The 22445-nt window shown below is 40.0% G+C and overlaps 1 protein-coding gene across 1 annotated transcript; it reads left to right on the forward strand.

Moving 5' to 3' along the window:
* The first annotated feature begins 10075 nt into the window (after positions 1–10075).
* On the forward strand, positions 10076–10525 carry LOC127103508 (uncharacterized). The gene has a single exon (XM_051040761.1). It carries the CDS (start codon positions 10076–10078, stop codon positions 10523–10525), a length of 450 nt encoding a protein of 149 aa, XP_050896718.1.
* Positions 10526–22445: the final 11920 nt, after the last annotated feature.

A 22445-nucleotide genomic window follows, 5' to 3' on the forward strand; every position in this document is an offset into this window, starting at 1 on the left:
AAGTTGACATTACATCTACTTGTTAGTAAGAATGATCGTCCAAAAATCAATGGAATATTTTCATTTTCAGCTATGCATAACACCATAAAATCCACTAGAAAATGAATTTTTCTACATTTACCAACACATATTCTATAATATATTAATTGTATTATTTTAAATATAATACATTTTGACTACTTTATTATTTTAAAAAATACTATAACATATTTTTTAATACTCCCTCCGGTCTCATATATAAGCAACTTTACAAAAAAGCTCACCCTTTAAGAAAAATGTCTAAATGCATTTAAGTCTTACACTCTTTCTAATTTTAGCCCTACTTTTTACTTTGAAAATCGTTAAAAATATTAAAATGTGAAAAAGTATGGGTATATTTGGAATAATGATATTGAATGTAATAATTATAGGTGATATTTGCTTATAGAGAGAGAGACTCTGAACTCTGGATAGAGAGAGACTATGGACTTTGGATGTCATCTGAATTTGAATCAAAGTGATAATATGAAGAAGTTCTAAACTTAAAAGTAAACTCTGGATCTACCAGTCAACATTTCTGAAGTAAGCAACCCAGATCTACTCTAATATATTCAAGCCTCATTTTCACTAGACTCTAAAGTCTATTCTCAAGGCGCTGAACTTTGATCAAGCTTCAAATCTCTCATATACGAAGCCAATGATTTAGAGAGAATTAATAAATGAATATTCTAAGAATATAGTACAAGTTAAGCTGCAAAATTAAAAAGGAATGTAATGCAAACAACTATAACAGATTCCCTCTCCACTACCCACGATTTGAGGTTGAACCTCGTACCAACTATTACAGTTGTATGTTTGAAGAAGTTTCCAATTCTATCCTCCAATAGTTTTATTCTTAATAAATATAAAGTGGACAAATGAATTATGAAAATAGATATTTTTACGAAGAACTTGAAGAAATTTCATGTTGAAAGAATTTCAATAAAGAAAATCAACATCAAGAAAGAGAAAAAGAGAGAAACACTCAGAACTTGATTTCGTATATTCTTAAGTGTAAAATTTGAATTTCATTATGTGTATCTGCTTATTTAGAAGAAACTTCGTAAACACAAATCTTGTATTTAATAACTGTTAAATTCCTCGAGGGATTAGGTTATAGTCAGAAGTCATTGATGGTTAGTGTTTGAGTTGTAATTCCTTAAGGGACTAAGTTTAGTCAGAATCCTTAAGAAGTCATTGACGTGTACTATTTGAGATTGTAATTAGTTTAATTATTGGATTAAGTCCAGTTGAGAACGAAAAATCACTTTGGCTAGTGGACTGGATTAACCTCATTAATGGTGAACTAGGAAAACATATCTTGTTATTTTTATTATTGTTGTTATTGTTTTTGGGTCACGAAAAATTGTCATATTTAAAACCCAATTCAATCCCCCCTTTCTCGTGTTTCCTAAACCTTCAATTGGCATCAGAGCTTCGGTTTTGGTATTGACTACTTTTTTTCAAACACTTAACCACGTCAGATAAAGATTCATATTTTGAAACACATAATGGCACACGCAAACAATGATAAAGATCATTATGCCTTAAAACCTCCAGTCTTTGGTGGAGAAAAGTTCTACTATTAAAAAGATAGAATCAATTTCTTTTCCGTAGGTTTTGATGCAGATCTATTGAATATGGGAATAGATGGTTACACACATTCCACATATGAAAATGGTACAAAGCTTGAAAGAAGCAAAATGAATGAGCAACAAAAGAAGGATGATAAGTGCATTTTCATGCATATTTTTTCACTATTATGTTGCAATAATTCTAGAGTGTATTTTGTTATTTCTACTATTTTAGTGTGTTTCTTTAGCTTAGTTTATTGTTACATTTATTTTAATTTTGTATGGTATTTTTGGAATAAACAACTATTTACACCATGTCGCTTCATAAGTCATAACTTGGGCTACGAGAATCAGATTGACGCATTCTAATAGGTGTTGAAAAGCTAAGGGGATAAGATAAATGTTTCTTGTTTAAATAAGAAGCATATTCGGAGTGTAAAAGACTCAAATAAATCATTTTAGTTTCAGACTTTAGAAAATAATTAGTTTTGGGCCAATTTTTTATGTTTTCCGACCCAGTTAGGATTAGAGCCCTAATTCCTTGTTTCCTTTAACCAAAAGCAACTAAAGTACTATTTATTCACATTATTCAGTATTCAATAAATTATATTTGCTTTGTGATTTTCATGGAGAACTAATCCCTAAGGCAAATTTTACTGATTAGGGGTTCCACCGCTTTTAGGTTATTTTAATTCAAATTCATATTCCATTTATGTTCCCACTAGCTTGCATTAATTTCCTTCATTAGCTACAGGAAACGAAATTCCATAGTCGATAGTTCCTTTTAGATACCTTAGTATCCTCTTCGTCGCTGCTAGGTGTGATACCTTTGGCTTCTACATGAATCTACTGACCATACCTACACTATATGCTAGATCAGGCCTTGTGTGACAAATGTATCAAAGTGTTACCACGAAAAATCTCTAAGGCATGCCGAAAGCATAGTTAATGACAGAGTCCTGTGAATTTGGGGGTTATACCCCATCAAAGGATGAAGAGGTGTTGGAGGCAAGCAAGAGTAGGAAAAACACAAATCAAAGGATGAAGCCGACAAGGGAAGTTGGCCCGGTCGACAGGCCATTTGGTCGACCAACGTAAAGTTTGGGACTTAAAGAATTATAGCCAAATGTGCAGAAGACAACACCGCCCTAACGTCTGGGCGGGAGAAATTTGAAATTTAAAATAACCAGCAGTTACAAACAGGATAAGAGCGCCAAAATGTGGAGCAGTTAGCAAGACATAGGTGCAACGGTTGGGCAGATCGTGTGACATAACATCTGCTAGTTTCTAGGAGTTTTAGCCTATAAGCAGTTCCTCTAGTTTAGTATAAATAGAATGTCCCACAAGGGGCTCAGGGTGTTCACTTTGTACTAAAAATCACTTGGAAGAAAACTTCCCATTCCCAGCGCGAGGAAGCAAGAGTTTTTTTTGAGAGTGCTATGTACGTGAATCACCACATTTATTTCAATGCAACTTCCTTACTTTTCAATTGTTCCCGTTGAACATTTTATCTTAATTTCATTTACTTTTGAGTTATCATTTTACGTTGTCGTTTACGCTGTCGACACTAACTCTATTACGATAATAGAGTTTACTAAAAGCGTGTTTGTCATATACTTTTTTTGAATGTTATAGCGTTGTCGGTCACGAGTCACCTATAGGCTGTAACATTATCTAAACCGTTCGTGTGGAAAAACCCTACACTTGTTCAACACTTTGTTTGGAACCGTTTCTCGCAAAGTTATCCTGTCGAGTTGGACAAGCTTCACTTGCACTAGCACATGTCCTGGGATCAACTGGTCGATCCTGCAAGTAACCCTTTGTTTTAAAGCCTAGGGAGGACCAACGGTTATTTACCAATTTCCACAGTAAACAAAATGGCACGCCCAGTGGGACAGTGCTAGAGCAGTTGCGAAATTGCATGAAGCTTAGAAGTGGCAAACTGTATAGTAAGCCACGAAATATAGTGACAATGTCAGAAACTAACACGGATGAAGTACCACGAGGAACTATATCCACTACGGAAACAGTAGTCTCACAGGTTGCCACTTTGTCACCGATGACAAGTGCAGCCATAACCATGTCGACTACGGGTGTGGTTGGAACATCAATGCCTCAGCCTCCACCGGGGGGTTCAGGATCAACGATAACGACGTTCAGACCTTATGTGCCTCGCTTTGGCACCACAGATCCTCTTTATGGAATGCCATATTCTTTAATGCCAGGATATCAGTCGACATCCAGTGCAACACTGTTTTCAGATACAAATCCTTCCTTGCAAGGATCAGCGCAAGGGGGCAACATGAGGAGTAATACTCAGAATAGAACCATGCCGCTGTCGAACACTTCAGTAGCGGTGTTGAGACAGCAAATGGACGATAGTAACCATGAATTGGTTAACATGTTGACCAACCAGATGGGCACGGTCTTTAATCCACTAATACAAGAATCTGCTGAAACAAATAGGCAGGTGGAGAACCAATTGACACGCTTGTGCAATTTTCTGGGGGCACCGGCTCGACAGATGACGCCAATGATTAGACCAACTGTTCCTGTGCAGATAGAGATAGGGTCAGCAGAGGAGGAGACAGTCCACGAGGGACAAATCGTTAGACCCCTTCAAAATCAAGGCGTCGAATCAGGAGTCGCGGGACGTAACCAGATGATAATGGTTAACCGACACCAGGATGCTGATCAAATTGTCGATTAACATCGACAAGAAGACTTGGCAGTGGAAAACAATTTGACAACTATTGTCGAAAGGATTATGGCTAGAAATGGCATGGGTGCTACATTACAAAGGTCATTATACGCCTCCCCGTTAGCTGAGTTTATTCTCCAGGCCAAAGCGCCCAGGGGGATGAAAGTGCCTAAGTACACTAAATTTGGGGGAGAGTCTGGTGAATCGACACTAGAGCACGTTCCCAGATACTTAACAGAGTCAGGGGATCTAGCTCATAATGAATGTTTGAGAGTAAAAAACTTCCGCTCCTCTTTGACCAAGGCTGCCTTCACATGGTTTACTTCGTTGGCCCCAAGTTCAATCGATTCGTGGGCCAAATTAGAAAAGAAGTTCCATGAACAATTTTACGAAGGACACTCCAAAATTAGTTTGGCAGAATTGTCTAGTATCAAGAGAAGGTTTGTCGAGAGCATTGATGATTATCTGAATCGTTTTAGGTCCTTAAAGGCTAGGTATTTTACGCAAGTGCCAGAACATGAACTAATTCAAATGGCCGCAGGAGGTTTAGATTATTCCATTAGGAAGAAGATAGATCCAACTTTCGTGAAAAGTATGTCACAACTGGCTGATAGAGTTCGACATGTAGAACGGCTAAGGTTAGAAAAAGTTAGGCACAATAAGTCTAAAAAAGAAAAGGTAGCGTTTGTCGAATACGACGCGACAGACCCAATACATGAGGCTGATTATGCTTCATCGACCGAGTTAGAAATCGACATGGCTGAACTAAAGCCAGGGTCCGCCTATGAGTGTCGATCATTGCTGCCTGCGCAAGGAAAAAATCCTGTCGAATACAACCCAAAATTCCCTTCGAAAACTTATACCTTTGATGTGTCGAAGTGTGAGGAAATTTTTGACTTATTGGTCAAAGATGGGCAAATGGTGGTACCTCCTGGTACCAAACAACCACCGTTAGAACAGAGACAGAAAAGAGGGTTTTGTAAATATCATAACTATCTTGGTCATAATACCTCTAATTGTTACCTTTTCAGGGATTTGGTTCAGAAAGCGATTCAAGAAGGCAGGCTGAAATTTGTTGGCCGCAGAATGAAGATCGACGTTGATCCTCTTCACCAGGAGGAAGCCCTCTTCGTGGAGCCAGTCGAGTTCAACATGGTCGAGATCACTGAGTATGATGAGGCCAACATGTTGGAGCAAACTGGGGAAAGCCCAAATGTCGATATAACTGAAGTTTACCCAAGGGCGGATGAAGACTTGGTGGATTTTCTGTATCGCTGCAAGAACAAGGGTTCACAAGTGTGCCTGTGCCCTAGGTGTGGTGCTGTCACTGACAAAATAGCGGCGGAGAATTTCCAGAAGCTGCAACTAGGTAAAAGCAAAAGGAATGTGCCGACCAGGGGTTACCAGAAGGAAAGAGGCTCAAAAAAGGTTGTGGGAAATAACCAAGCAAGGCCTAAAAGTTTTGTACCGTCGGCAAGTCCCCCTAGAGGTACTTGGATCAAGCCCCAGGAAAAACAAGACACCCCACAAGGTGTTGCTGCTGCTGCCAGAGGAGGTCTAGCAATTAACTACATGCGTGAGTTTAAGTCTGAAAAAAGGACTCATGTCTCTGAAAACTATTTGGGAAAGAATCCCATGTCGAGGATTCAATGGAGATGTTTTCAGAGGCGTAAACAGGCCGAAAGAGAGGCTGCAAGAGGCATGACCAGTGAGGCAAACGATGGAAAGAAAATTGTTGTGAAAGTCGACACAGCAGCGAAGGAACGAATAAGAGAATACATTCGTCGACCAACTGAAAGATGTTCCGAAGAAGTGACTGATGACTTCAATTCAGAATCTGAAGCAAGCCTGGACATCCTGGTCAACGTGGTGCAATCCTACCACAAGAATACAAATGTGTGACTGAAGTCGAAGAGTCGGCAGACAATGCTGACGCTGAAAAAATGGCGTTGCACCAACCAAGATGCTATTTTGTGTTGAACGATGGGTCTGCTGAAAGCCAAGAGGCAGTGTTCGAAAGACCAACGATGAGCATGAAAAATCATTTGAAACCCCTACTGATAAGGGCAAAAGTTGAAGGCGTAACTGTCAACAAAGTTTTGGTCGATTGTGGTGCCACGGTCAATATCATGTCGCACCATATTCTGAGGAAGATTGGCAATTATGATACCGACATCAGATCTAATAACGTGGTTTTGTCAGACTACGGAGGAAAAACAAAAAGCACCATGGGAGTGATTATGGTAAATATCACGGTGGGTTCAGTAACCAGACTGACACTGTTCATGGTGATAGACGCTAAGCCAAGTTACAACTTGTTATTTGGCAGAGAGTGGCTACATGGCGTCGGAGTTGTACCATCTTCAACGCACCAAAGGCTGGTGATTTGGAGAGAAGATGGGGTGGCCGAAAATATAGAAGTCGACCAAGGGTACTTTATGGCCGACGTGAATAATGTCGGTAAGAAAGAATTCGAAAGAAAGCTGGCCAACATCTCTCCTTGCTTACCAACTGAGGATGTATATGCTAATCTGAGTGAAGCTTTCGTCTCTCTAACACTGCACGAGACTCACAGTTTCATTTGGGATGTGGAACGCCTGGACGATCCACCCTATACAGGTATCCGGCCGACAGGCTAGGGGGACGTCACTGATCATGTCTGAGCTAGAAGCTCTAAGAAAGAGTTCGGCATACGTTGCCGAGAACAAAATAAAGTCGGCTCTAGAGGCTGAAGAAAACATGGCTGTTGAAGCTTGTGCGTTGAATAAAGAAGGGCATATGGCTATTGGGCCAGAACCCCCAGACAAGCCAACTTTGGCCAAAAGGAATATCCACATGCAGCGTCTGGACTGCATTTATGACAATGAACCTTTAGGGTTTGAAAAAGACCCAAAGGACCGGAGAAAATCCGACCAAAAGACCCCTTGGAAGAAGTCGACCTTGGCGAGAATGGCGAGAAAAGGCCAGCATACATAAGCGCCAACATCGACAAAGAACTAAAGTATGAGGTAATATCCATACTTAAAGAATTTAGAGATTGTTTTGCTTGGGATTATAACGAAATGCCTGGTTTAAGTAGAGATTTGGTCGAGTTAAAGCTGCCAATAAAAGCTGGAAGAAAGCCAGTGAAGCAGACGCCTAGGCGTTTCTCCCCAGAGATCATGGCAAAGATAAAAACAGAAGTAGAAAGACTCCTGAAAAGCAAGTTTATTCAAACTGCAAGGTATGTCGAATGGTTGGCCAATATTGTGCCAGTCATTAAGAAAAATGGGTCTTTAAGAGTATGTATTGATTTTAGAGATCTAAATGTTGTCACCCCAAAGGATGAATATGCCATGCCAGTGGCTGAAATGTTGGTCGATTCGGCCGCTGGTTTTGAATATTTAAGCATGTTAGATGGTTATGCTGGATATAACCAAATTTTTATTGCAGAAGAAGACGTTCCGAAGATGGCGTTTCGATGTCCAGGAGCCTTGGGGACATATGAGTGGGTTGTCATGCCATTCGGCTTGAAAAATGTCGGAGCAACATACCAGAGGGTAATGAACTCAATGTTCCATGATTTTATTGAAGATTTCATGTAAGTATACATTGATGACATTGTGATAAAATCAAATGGTCAACATGCTCACATCGAACATCTTCGAAGAGCCTTTCTGAGGATGAGGAAATATGGATTAAAGATGAATCCATTAAAGTGCGCTTTTTGTGTGCAAGCAGGCGACTTCCTTGGTTTTGTGGTGCATAAAAAGGGTATTGAAGTAAACCAAAGCAAAACAAAAGCCATCATGGACGTCAAGCCTCCGTCGACCAAAAAGGAGCTATAATCTTTTCTGGGAAAAATAAATTTTCTTAGAAGATTTATATCAAATCTAAGTGGCAAAACAAGAGCATTCTCCACACTAGTTCGACTGAAGAATGAGGATTTCAAGTGGCAGGATGAACACCAAGAGGCTTTCGACAAAATCAAAGAGTATTTGACTAGGCCTCCAGTATTGGCCCCTCATGTTAGGCATAGGCCAATGAGATTGTATATTGCAGCCTCAGAATCGACTATAGGAAGTATGTCAGTCCAAGAGGATGAAAAATGTGTCGAAAGACCAGTGTATTACCTTAGTCAAATGCTTAATGATCCTGAAACTAGGTATAGTGATATAGAAAAACTATGTCTATGCCTGTATTTCTCTTGTATGAAACTAAAGCAATATATCAAGCCTGTTGATGTGTACGTATCTTCCCACTTTGATATTATTAAACACATGTTATCTAAACCAATTTTGCATAGTCGAATTGGGAAATGGGCTTTAGCGTTAACAGAATACTCCCTGACATACGTACCCTTGAAAGCGATGAAAGGGCAGGTAGTAGCGGATTTTCTTGTCGACCATTCAATGGTCGAAATGGCGCAGAATTACGTAGATTTAGCACCATGGAGGCTATACTTCGACGGGTCAAGACATAAGCACGGATCTGGGATAGGAGGAGTTATAATTTCTCCAGATGGAATTTCAGCAGAGTTCAAATACAGAATCGAAGGGGTATGAACCAATAATGAAGCAGAATATGAGTCACTGATCACCGGACTTGAACTATTGCTAGAATTGGGGGCAAGGAATGTCGAAATTATGGGAGACTCAGAGTTAGTGATTAAACAAGCATCAAAAGAGTACAGGTGTGTTAAAGAAAATTTAATCATGTACTTTGTGGTCACTATCAGATTACTCAAGAGGTTTGAGCAAGTCAATCTCCAACACATTCCACGACAAGAAAACCAAAGAGCAAATGATTTGGCGCAGGAGGCCTCGGGGTACAAAGCGTCGAAAGACCTGGATGAAGAGGTCCAGGTAAGAGAGAAAATACGAGCAACCCTGTTGTCACCGTCAGATTTGGCGATCGTGAAGTTGGGAGCCATAGATAAAAATCATTTTGAAATTCGGGCTGTCGAAGGTGAAGATGAAAGCGATTGGCATAAACCGTTAGTCGATTATTTACGCAATCCCGTGGGGTCGACAAATCGAAAGATAAAATATAGGGCCCTTAGCTACGTCTTGTTAAATGATGAATTATTCAAAAAGACGGTCGAAGGAGTGTTATTAAAATGCCTAGGAGAGAGTGAGGCATACGTGGCTGTGTCAAGCATACATAGCGAGGCGTGCGGGGCACACCAAGCAGGCTTGAAGGTGAAATGACTCTTGATGCGCTCAGGAGTTTATTGGCCTTCAATGCTGAAAGATTGCATTGAATTTGCTAAAGGCTGTCAAGAATGCCAATTACATGGGGCATACAGCATGTGCCTGCAAGCGAGTTGCATACAATTGTGAAGCCCTGGCCATTTCGAGGATGGGCTCTAGATGTTATAGGAGAAATAGAGCCAGCCTCGTCGAAACAACAAAGGTATGTGTTAGCCGGTATCGATTATTTCACAAAATGGGTCGAAGCCGTAGCATTAACAAATGTGGACCAAGAGGCTGTCATAGACTTTGTCCAGAGTTACATCATCTGCAGGTTTGGCATCCCATAAACTATTACAACCGACCAGGGGTCAGTTTTCACTGGTCGAAAAGTGCAAGATTTTGCAAAAGAAATGGGAATCAAATTACTGACCTCTACCCCCTATTACGCACAGGCGAATGGCCAAGTCGAAGCTGCTAATAAGGTGATTGTCAGCCTAATAAAGAAACACATAGGAAAGAAGCCAAGAAATTGGCATAAGACGTTGGACCAAGCTTTGTGGGCATGTCGAACGTCACCAAAAGAAGCAACTAGAACAACCCTATTTCGAATGGTTTATGGGCATGACGCAGTATTGCCGGTAGAGATTCAGGTCCAGGCGGTCAGAACCCAAAGGCAGTATGAAATACCTTCTGAAGATTACTGGAGTATGATGACAGACGAATTGGTCGATGTAGATGAAGAAAGAATGTTAGCATTGGACTCCCTACAAAGACAGAAAGAGAAAGTCGCCCGAGCCTACAATAAAAGGGTGAAAGTGAAAGTGTTCGCTGTCGACGATCTGGTTTGGAGGGTGATCCTGCCTATGGACATAAATGATAGAGTTTTGGGTAAATGGTCCCCTAACTGGGAGGGACCGTTTAAGGTTTTGCAGGTTTTTTCTAACAACGCTTACGAGGTCGAAGAGTTAGCACCAGATAGGCGGATTTTAAGAGTGAATGGAAAGTACTTAAAAAAATATAGGCCTCTCCTTCAAGAGGTCAAAATTTTGGCAGACTAAATAATTGTCGAAAGAATAAGGTTGGAGATAACTATGTCAGAAACCAGCTGCAAAGGCACACAAAAAAAATATACAGTGCTAGAAGTAAGAAAGATAACATTAAAGTGGCAGGAAGCCATTGTTTAAATATTACAAAAAACTTGTGCAGACAAGAGAAACGGCAAAAGCTGGACGAACTTAGATTGGAAAGATTTAAGCTCAAAATTATAATGCAAAGACGCAGGCTCCAAGGTGTCGGCATGGGCTTTGAGCTCTTCAAGCTTCCCTTCGACGGCCATAAGCTCTTCACCGACCGCTAAGGCATCACTGGTGGTTTGCTCCACAGTGACCAGGGCAGGTTTTAGCACTTCGTCGATAAAATGTGACTCCTCCTTGACAATTGATTCCAACTCGCTGTCCAGAGTGGCAATTTGACGCCGAAGGGCATCAATTTGTTGACGTATTTCAGTGGCCCGTGTTTTTTTGGAAGTCAATTCTTTCTGCCGCTCCTCCATAGCCCCCAACATATTGGTGACCTCCGCGTCGGCATGCGTCACCAACTCCCATTTCTCCTTCACGGAGGCCTCAGTAACAGCAATCTGGCGTTAAATGTCCTGGACGTTGTCGATGTGGCACAGCATAGGCACCATAATTTGTTCGAGAGCCGCCATTGCACGCTTGGCATAATCAGAGAGCCGGAGACCCTTTAGTTGGGCAAGCACACTCAGGATCTCTGGACCGACAACAGGTTCATGCATAAGCATGAAAGGAAGATCAGGATTCAAGGCGTGAACGCGGATTTTGTCCATGAGAGCCTTAGCCTTCGTCGCCTCAGGGCCCATTTTTCCAGAATGGAGCTGCTTAGAGTCTGAAGAGGCGTCACGCGATTTCACCAGATTGCGGAGCCTGGCAATTGCTTCTAAAGCAGAAGGCTTGATCGTCAGCCCCGGGAATGTCGACGGAGAAGCAGCTGATGGAGGAGTAGTCTGAGAGGGAGAAACAATCGACGGAGGAGTAAGCTGAGAGGGTTGTTGTTTGTTGGTGTCGACACCTGCTGGCCCCCGTGGATCCTGCAAAGGCAAGGAAGCCGAAGAAAGACTAGAGTCAGAACTAGTCGAACTGGAGTCCAGATGCGTTGCAGGACTAGTGACTGAGTCAGAGTCACTATCACTAATCTGGATAGGGAATTCAATGAACTCACCAGCGGTGTCGACAGACTGAAATGGGCGAGCTGGAGAAGAGACCGGCGACGCAGGAGTATAGTCGGTAACAGGTTGAGTCGGTTCAGTAGATGCATCAGCCTGCAGACAGAAGAATTGTGTAAGAGAAGTACAAAAAAAATCCAAAGGAGTAAATAGGAAATGGGTAAATACTTGTGTCGACGCAGAAGAGACTGCATCCTGATTTGCTTTCCCCAAGGCAGCAGCAGGAGAGATGCCAGTCGACGGTGAAGCTCCCACAGCTGGATCAGGGACCGGGTTGAGGATGGAAGTGTCGACCACAATGGTGTCGACGTCTTCAACAGGAACCCCCGAAGGAGGCATTGTATGGTGCCTTTTCCTCTTGGCTTCGCCACTCTTGGAGGGAGAGTCATGTTTTTTCCTCTTGTGGCCATGGTGGCTTTTGGATTTATGCTGGGAAGTGTGCTGGAGACACGAAGAGAGGTTATAAGCAGATATTCTAGCCAGAAGAGCAGACAAGCCGACAAGAAATACCTCAGAGCCTGCGGGGGCAGAGCGTTTGTGTTTCTTGGATTTTTTGGAGTGAGAGGAGACAGTAGGTTCGGTCGAACATGGTTGACCCTGCACATAAGTGAGACATTAGTGACCACGTGATATTTCTCCTAAGAAGGCACAAGAGTGAATATGAACGCTTCAGAGAGGGGCATACAGAAGAACTGGGTTTCCTCAAGACTTGAGCAATAGGACGCCCATCATCGTCAGAGGATTTCTCAGGAGCAGCCTACAAGAAGAGAAAGGATGGCTAAGAGTAAAAACAAAAGACTAAAGGAAATAGTAATTCAGCCAAAGTCGAACCTGAGCCTCCTGCGTCGAAGGAGTAGGTTGGTTAGCAGAGGCAGAACCTGCAGGATTTAGAGGGAGCGCTGCAAATAAACAAAAGAAACGCAAGTGAGCGACTAAATCCAGATAGAAGGGAGTGTTAAAATTTCCAGAGAAGTGTTACCAAGTTGTGTGGTTTCGAACACGCTAACATATTGAGGATCAATATGAAGCGGCCCTGAATAGTCAGGCAGATAATACTTCGTCGGGACCACTCTGTCGGCTTTTTTCTTAGAGGCGTTTTGTACGTATGAAATGGGACAATAAAACCACACCGGAACCAAATGACCAAAGGCCAAAGCCAAAGGGCTAGATGGCAGAGGAGGGAACTTGAGGTTTCCAAAGTGAAGGGCGTAAAGATACTTGTCTTTCGCGTAACCAGGGATTTTGAGTTTTGAAAGCCTGTCGGTTACTTTCGCCTTTAGTTCGACCGCAGCCTCCCAGATGGTCCCACGAAGATTATCTGGTCGATACACAACTTGGAAATAATTCTGGAAAGCACGAATTGGTTTGACGTGAAGAGCCTTACACTTGGTCGATTTCGCCTGCAAACAAACAAAAGCCTCGGTTAATTCAGATAGTTTGGCATCAGAAGCGCCAACATAAAGGGTAAAATATGACTGCCACCAATCATTGAATTCTTTGGTACAGTAGTAGGCTGGTCGAAAAGGAAGAGAGGGGAGACGAGGTCGGTTTTTCCAAATGGTTTCGAGTTCTTCTTCGATCTCGCTCCAAGGTTGACCGCAGAGGATATTGGCAAGCAATTCTTGGAAGAGAATAGAGGCTTGGGAATAAATTGGCAAAGGCCAAATTGCCTGGCCACAAGGTTAGGCTGATAAGCCACTAGGCCAGGATTGCTGCTGGAGGTCTCAGCCGACAGGAAGCGAGGGACCAGAAAACGCCTCCAAATGAGGAAGGCTTCATCTCTGTGTTCCCCATCGGCCGGAGGGAAAGGTCTGGTGAGCCACTCAGGACCCTCAGTTCGACGGTTGAAAGGAGCCATAGAAGGTAGGAAATCGACACGAGTCAACATGATGTTGAATAAAAGTCGAAACACTTGAAGGTCCGGGAAGTTTTTGTCGATAGGCGTCAGGGGGATCAACCGTTTCCAGATAAGATGTCGCTCCTCTAGGGGACACGCAACCCTCCTCATTCCGTAGGGGGCTATATCTTTGGAGAAAGTGGCATTGAGCCACAACTGCAAAAACCAGAAAGGGCCATGGACCAACACATTTTTCTTTCTGGAGTTCTCGGGGTCGAAGAGCCTAATTTGGCAGACAACCTCAGATAGAGACTCATAGAGAGAAGCTAAAATCAGTTGGCCCAAGGCAATGTCACGCTCCTGGTGCAGTTGGGTTTCCAGGAGAGCAAAGTGCTTGGCTACCTGCATAGATCTAGAACAGAAGACAAAGCGGGACAGCCAAAGGGTCAAAAAAGCCACATGTTCTTCGTCGGTCACAGGGCCTGCAGAAGTGGCATGATGATCAATAAAATTGTTGTATGTTGGCTTGTGAGAGTCACCAATGTCGAACCTCAAGGGAACTGGCGCTACAGCTTCGCAGTCGAAGACTTCGCCAGTCGGTTTCAAGCCAGTGATGGCAGCAATGTCCAGAAGTGTCGGCGTGATCATGCCACACTTAGTATGGAAGGAGTTGGTCGAACTCTCCCAGAATTGAAGGGCAGCTAATAACATGCCACAGGACTGGGGAGGGCCACAATGGGCAATCTGTAAAAGGGTATAGATGCCTGTCCTTTTCCAGTGGTCGATTTTTTCTGATTCCAATCGGTCCATCCAAGCGCAAAACTTAGGACAATTTTTGGGAGGAGCAGTCCTGAAGTTCCTGTCGACATATCGAAGGGAGAAGGGTTGTTGAGCGGAAATCACAGGTTCAGAAATGTGACTGGCGGGAAAAAGGGAAGAATCGTTTCTGGTAACCTCTGGGTGTCGGTTTTCTGGGAGAGGACCTAAGAACGCTAAGGGTTCATTAGCCAAAGAAAGAGGAATCAATACCTGAGAACGCCTGATTTTCTCCTTTTCTTCTGCAAACGGAGGCTCAGGAACATACTCCCTACCATCAATGTTGATGGGACGTGTGAGTTTAGCAGCAGAAGGTTTGTTGGAGCTGGCCATGGAGAGAATAGAAGATTTTTTCATTGTGGAGAAGAAGAGTTTTTCACAGAGCGCAAAAGACAAGTAAATGCTGAAGCAAGAGGGCGAAAAAAGAGATGAAGAAGAAAGAATGCGGGTTTTATAGAGTTCAAACCCTGAGCAGAGAAGAGTGAGCGGTTGAACTTCCATTTTCGACACGTATGCCCATGTTCCCACGCTTACAGACACGTGGTGGAGAGAAGGCAAGCGAAAAGACAAACACGTTTCAGTCATAAAGACGCGAAATGACGTAGACGTGATTTTGTGCGTCTCGAGGGAAAAAGGAAACGTCCGCCATGATTACATGACGTCATCAACGTGGGGTAAACAGAGGTCCCACTAAGTAGAAGTGGAAACAGTAAGGGGTAAATCGACGTTTCAGAGATGCCATCATCTCACCAACTTCGACAGTCGAAAATGGCATCTCTGGGGGGCATTTTGTTACCACGAAAAATCTCTAAGGCATGTCGAAAGCATAGTTAATGACAGAGTCCTGTGAATTTGGGGGTTATACCCCATCAAAGGATGAAGAGGTGTTGGAGGCAAGCAAGAGTAGGAAAAACACAAATCAAAGGATGAAGCCGACAAGGGAAGCTGGCCCGGTCGACAGGCCATTTGGTCGACCAACGTAAAGTTTGGGACTTAAAGAATTATAGCCAAATGTGCAGAAGACAACACCGCCCTAACGTATGGGCGGGAGAAATTTGAAATTTAAAATAACCAGCAGTTAAAAACAGGATAAGAGCACCAGAATGTGGAGCAGTTAGCAAGACATGGGTGCAACGGTTGGGCAGATCGTGTGACATAACATCTGCTAGTTTCTAGGAGTTTTAGCCTATAAGAAGTTCCTCTAGCTTAGTATAAATAGAATGTCCCACAAGGGGCTCAGGGTGTTCACTTCGTACTAAAAATCACTTGGAAGAAAACTTCCCATTCCCAGCGCGAGGAAGCAAGAGTTTTTTTTAGAGTGATATGTACGTGAATCACCACATTTATTTCAATGCAACTTCCTTACTTTTCAATTGTTCCCGTTGAACATTTTATCTTAATTTCATTTACTTTTGAGTTATCATTTTACGTTTTCGTTTACGCTGTCGACACTAACTCTATTACGATAATAGAGTTTACTAAAAGCGTGTTTGTCATATACCTTTTTTGAATGTTATAGCGCTGTCGGTCACGAGTCACCTATAGGCTGTAACATTATCTAAACCGTTCGTGTGGAAAAACCCTACGCTTGTTCGACACTTTGTTAGAAACCGTTTCTCGCAAAGTTATGCTGTCGAGTTAGACAAGCTTCACTTGCACTAGCACATGTCCTGGGATCAACTGGTCGATCCTGCAAGTAACCCTTTATTTTAAAGCCTAGGGAGGACCAGCGGTTGTTTACCAATTTCCACAGTAAACACAAAGTGATCCAATGAGTCTTTTGTACTGCATTAGATCGACATCATCTTCATCTGTATCTTTCGATAGTTGCAATCTGGCTCAGCTGGAGTATAAAGTTGGTTGCAATCTTACATCTCAAATCTCTGGAGTATTTCTCTTGCATATCTTCTTTGGTGAATAATCAAACCTCTACTACTTATGTACAATTCGATACCAAGGAAGTGTGAGATCTTTCCCAAGTCTACCATTTCAAACTCCTCACTTAGGTCATGTTTGAAATCTTTGATCTTCTTCTTGCAACTTCCTGTTATTAATAGGCCATCGACATAGAGATATATTATAAGCAACTCACTATTGTTTCTTCTTACATATAATCCATGCTTAGTTGTCATCAAGTTTTCCTCTCAACTGATCTGGCACATGTCTATGTGATATATATCCTAATACCTTCAGATGACTCAAGCTAGGCTTGATACCAGACCAACATTCTTCTGGAGTGACTTCTTCTAGACTTTTCTTTGGACATTTGTTCAAAATATATGTTGTTGTCGACACAACTTCTCCCCATGATTCTTTGGGTAGATGATTGTCTTTCAACATACTTCTCACCATATTCATGATGATTATATTCTTCCTTTCTATAGTTCCATTATGTTGTGGAATTTAGGGTGGAACCAAGTCATATCGAAGTCTTTCGACACATATTCTCCACCACCATCAATCATCCGAATCTTGAGCTTTCGACCACTTTGTCTTTCGAAAATAGATTTAAACTTGGCAAATACCTCGATCACTTCACTTTTCTTATTGATAAGGTAAGTTCACAGTTTTTGAATGAAGTCATTTATGAATGTGACAAAGTATTTGTTACCTCTAATCGAATCCACCTGGATAGGACCACACACATCAGAGTATATGACTTCAAGGATTGCCTTTGACTTGCTTCCTACAACCTTGCTGAAGTTGTTCTTGTGCTGCTTCGCATGCACATAATCCTCGCATACTTCATTTGGAATGTCGATTTCTGGTAACCTCGAAACCATATTTCTTCTCTTTAGATCTTTGATGTGTTTGAAATTGAGATAGCCAAATCTATAGTGCCATATCCATTCATCCCTGCTAGCTGCAGTTGCAAGGTACTTGTGCTTCATCACACTAAGTTCAATCCTGAAGGTTCTATTCTTAGACATAGGTGCCTTCAAGATTAACCTTCCACCTAAGTCTAGAACTTTCATCATCTTATATTCAATCGACACTTTCTAGTTCTTTTCGACCAATTGCTCAATGTTGAGCAAATTACCTTTCATGCCTGGTATGTACAGTACATTGGAAATTACTGACCTTTTGCCATCTTTCCTTATAATCAGAACATCACGAATACCTTCAGCTGCTAGAGTATTGTCATTTGTAAATTTTACCATGTTCTTCATTGAGGATATCATGTTGACAAACCAATCTTTCCTACAAGTCATGTGTGATGAGCATCCTGAGTCCAAGTACCATTAGTCCTGGAATCTTTCTTCATCTCTTGTTGTGACCATTAACAACATCTTTTCTTCTTCATGCTTTACAAATGTTGCATCATTATCTTGATTACTTTTTCCCCAGGAAAATCACTAGAGTAATGATCATACTTCTGATATTTGAAACACTGAATGTGACTTTTGTCAGGTTTTCTACCACCACTTCTTCCACTACCTACAACACCACCTCTTTGGTTGCTTTGGTATGAGGTCTTTCTCAAATTCGACCAACCTTCTTCTTATTGATTTTGATCAGTCGAATTGTTGTAGCCTCATCTACCTTTGTTGTCGAACCAATTCCCTTTACCTTTCTTTTCTCTTGTTGAATGTGTCTGCAAAACCATATTACTTTTCGACTTGCCCGCAACTCTTTCGGTCATTCTTTGTTCATGCCATTCAAATATCCCTTGAAGTTTTTTCTTTGTCAATGTTGACAAATCTTTCGAATCTTCTATGACTACTACCATGTGGTCGAACTTTGGAGTCAATGACCTCAAGATCTTTGTGAAAACCGATCTTGATGTCAACGCCTCTCCACATATCTTGATTTGATTCACCAGTTTTGTAACCCTAGTAAAAAAAATCAATTTTGCTTTCATTGTCTTCCATCTGAAGTAATTCATACGTTCTTTTGTGAGTTTGTAACCTCACTTTTTCACCTTTTCTACGCTTCTAAACGATTTTTACAGAATTTCCCATGTTTTTTTCGTTGATTCAACATCATTAACCTTTTTGAAATTGTCTGCATCATGGATCATAAAAAGAGCTTTATAATCTTTCTTCTTCAATTCTTTGTGTCCAACCTTTTCTTCATCCATCGCGTTTACTGCAAGCGGCGTCACTCCCTCCTTCACAAGATTCTCAAGATCTTGGTAGCAAAAGACAACCTTTATCTGCTTGCACAAATTCTTGTAATTCAGATTCTTCAGAATTGGGAGACTCGCCAGAAAATATCAATTCGGATGATACCAGATGTTGGAAATTCACCAAAGCCTATGGAGAATTTCGTTGCAATCTTGATGAACAAGATTCAATTACACCGATCAAATTACTTCTTGTTCCTCACTTTTCATTCGAGTGAATCAATTGGCCTTGACTCCAAGATTGCGCTACACAATTTTAATGGAAGAAGAAAGAAAAATTGAATTTTGGAAGAAAAGAAAATTTAGGATTTACGAGAAAATGAAAAAGAAAAAGAAATTTCTGCAGAGTTTCTCTCGGCTCTTAAACTGACATTTTTTTTATTCTTTGCAACTGTAAGTAGGTGGTTTTTTTTTATAATGATAGGTTACTCCCTATTTGTAGATTTTCAACTTGCTTGCTCCTCAACAAACTCCAAAATACATAATTCTGCTAACACTGCAAAATTGAACCTAAGTAAAATCCATGTCGAGAGTAACTCCTAAACACTTTGACAATTAAATATTTCAACAACAATATACTTCGACACCATGAATTACATTTTCAAAAAAAAAATACTACTCAATGTTATAATACTCTCAATTTGATAAATATAATAAGATTAGCTAGAGAAACACGCAAATCTTCATGTAAAAAGTTAATTTATCGAACAAATTAAAAGTAACATATTGGCTAGAGATGAGCCTTAAACGGTACTAAAAAATTATAAGCAATTGTTATTATAAACCGATTTTATGGATTGAATTAGACCAGAGATCATAATATGCATTAATTGGATTCTTGGATACCCACAATCTGTAGGGTTGGAAAGTTTTCATCGACAACAACAAACATATGATGTCTCCACCTCCTTATGTTTCAATATACAAACAAATACCAAAAAGTTTTCAACAAACAAAAAACGTCACAAAGAACAAACAAGCAAATGCCATATCCATGACACAAGAACAAGGTTAAGAGTTTATACTTTATCTAATAGCATAACAAACTTGAATATCAAAAATAGAAGAAAAAAAATCAGGATATCATCATATGCATGCATTCCACTACAAATTATTCGCAGTGGACGGAAACCTTAAGCTTACACTTAAGAGGGAGTTCCAAAGCTTGTTTAGCATCAATACCATATAAATAAAGCAACCCTGAATCCTTGTAACTGCAGATGCATTCAAGATCAGCATTAGCAGTTGCAGAGCAGCAAGCACGACTAGGTTTGCGAAGATTACTGTCGCCAGTCACATACGGCTCGCATGATTTCCTCTCTTCTCTTGTCATGTTACAAATTGTCATACTATTAGATAAAATAGCATTGTCAATGATCAACAACGTTGCCACAACCATAAGCTTCTTGAATGCCTCCATCTCTATATATAAAGATATTTCTTGATGTCAATGATTTGAGTTTTCGTATAAATAAAACTTACGTAATATTAAGGATATTAAGTATGTTCGATGCTCTCTAACTATGTGCATGAACGTTCATCATAATGTCGTTAATGAGTTGGAAAAGACAAGAGACATAATATAATATGAGTTAATATTATGTGATGTCCCGGTCATTCAAAAAATATATGTGATGTCTTAAAGGTGTATCGATCAGACAATCATTTCAATTATTTTTACAGCTAATTTGATGGTTATAGCAAGAATTACAAGAGTGATGAAAAGCAAGAAATAGACCATAATGGATTTATATTCAATATAATGATATAGTGTTACTTATACAAAGGAGAAGAAACATATTTAGTGTGAAAAGATGTATTAGGAATTGCATCTTATTAAGGAGCAATGATACATATGCAACTTTTTCTTACACCCTGATCACATGTAAAAATTGTAGTTAATTGAGTGGGTCAGATCATTAAGTTAATTCACATTATACATGATTATTTAATTATACAAATTAATTATTTTTCATAATTGAATCAAATATTTTTCTATTGAGTTAACTATATTTTTACACTCAATTAGTTGAATGTTGTACGTGTGTAAAATAAGAGTGTACTTTAAACATTTTCCATTATTAACAAAAATAATATATTAATGAACAAAAAGTGTACACAAATTACAAGTTTTATCAACAGAAACTCTTGAAATAAAATAAAATAAAATTCACTAGTAAAAAAAATTCAACAAAAGAATACAACGAAAATCCAACAAAAATTAAACCTCGTTAAGAGCTACCACACCATCCACCAATTGTCTTTCCTTAATAAAGGTGGTTGCTTTAGGAAGGTAAGATTCTCCATCATCCGTGTCAAGTTAACGGTCAGCACTTTTGCTACTAACTTATACAAAGAATCAAGTAAAGAAATAGGTCTAAAATCTCCCAACATTCAAGATAAGAGCAACAAAAAAAAGACATGAAAGTCTTCGGCAATTTAACAAGTTGCAAAAATTGGTCTAACATCACATATGTCTCACCCTTAATAAGTCCAAAAAACATCTTATAAAAAGAGAAATTGAAACCATCAAGACCTGATCTCTTGGACCCATAAATGCCAACTACCACTTCATCCACTTCTAAAAGAAAAAACCTAGTAGAAAGAGATTCAACCTCAAATGACAATAGAAAAGGAAGGGAAACCGCATCTAGGTTAGGCATAAGCACCTCTGAATCAGAGATGTGCTTTTTTTTGCTATTAAGGGGTACCGATATAAAATTGTGTGATTATTCAAATTCATCACTTTATTAATCAATTTTTTACATTTTATTAACCAACTTTATTTTACTACTAAATTACTTTTAATATTTGAGCATTTATTAATCAATTGCATCATTTTATTAACTATCATTTTACATTTCATTAATCAAATTTATTTTACAATTAAAAATCACTATTCATGCACTATTCTTTATGCTGTTCACAATCATGTTATTGTTCATTATTCATGACACTTCATAACATTGCTCACCATATTTATAAACAGTAAATACGATGTAATGTATGATGATAATATCAGAATATCATTGCTATAAGTGTTGAATTGTAATTCCTTGTCTCGAAGCAGGTTGCTCGACAGAGCAAGGAAGTGTTGAACCACCTAGTGTGTTGAGTTGTGTTAGTGTGTCAAAGTGTCGAAGCAGGTTGCTTCACACAGGATTTCGACTTATATCTATTTTAGTAGTGTTGGGTATTTTGGACTTTTATAGTTTTTGGCTTTAACTTGAGGTACAAGTTAACCTAAATCTATAAATAGAGGGAGTAACCCTTATTTTTGTAATGAAGTGAATAGAGTATTCATAACATTGTATTCACAGTATTTTGCAGTTGCAAAGTGAATAAGAAGTTTTCCACAGTTTGTGGACAGAGAGAAACTCTACAGAATTTTAATTATTCTTCTCCTTCATCGTTCTTTACACTTTTTCTTCTCCATTGTTATTTTCTTTTCATTTCTATTGTGTGGGTAATAACAATCATGTTCTTCAAGATTAATTGAAATTCTCCATAGGTTTTGGGAGGATTTCCAACATCTGGTATCAAGAGCTCCGGTTAATCCATTTGTAGGAAGAAATTACCATGGCAACGAATCATCTAAACAAAAATCTTCTGATTCTCAAGAACAACAATTATGAGAATTGGTGCAAGCAGATAAAGGTTGTGTTATGTTATCAAGATCTTTGGAATCTTGTGAACGAATGAGTAACAACGCTTGCAGAAGACGCGATTAATCAAGAAAAGGATGCACATAAAGAATTGAAGAATAAAGATTATAAAGCTCTCTTTATAATCCATCAATATGTTGATGCAGATAACTTTGAAAAGGTTAGTGAAGCAGAATCAGTAGTGGCATGATCGTCATGTGAAGCAGAATTCATAGATGTTTCTCTTTGTGCATGTCAAGCAACGTGGATGATCAATTTGGTCGAAGAGATAACAGCAAAGAGTCATGGAGCA

The sequence above is a fragment of the Lathyrus oleraceus genome, chromosome 7 (assembly GCF_024323335.1).
Source record: "Lathyrus oleraceus cultivar Zhongwan6 chromosome 7, CAAS_Psat_ZW6_1.0, whole genome shotgun sequence".
NCBI lineage: Eukaryota > Viridiplantae > Streptophyta > Magnoliopsida > Fabales > Fabaceae > Lathyrus > Lathyrus oleraceus.

What these genes read in the sequence shown, in the direction of transcription:
- LOC127103508 (XM_051040761.1), top strand. Translation starts at nt 10,076, where the DNA reads ATGGTTTATGGGCATGACGCAGTATTGCCGGTAGAGATTCAGGTCCAG.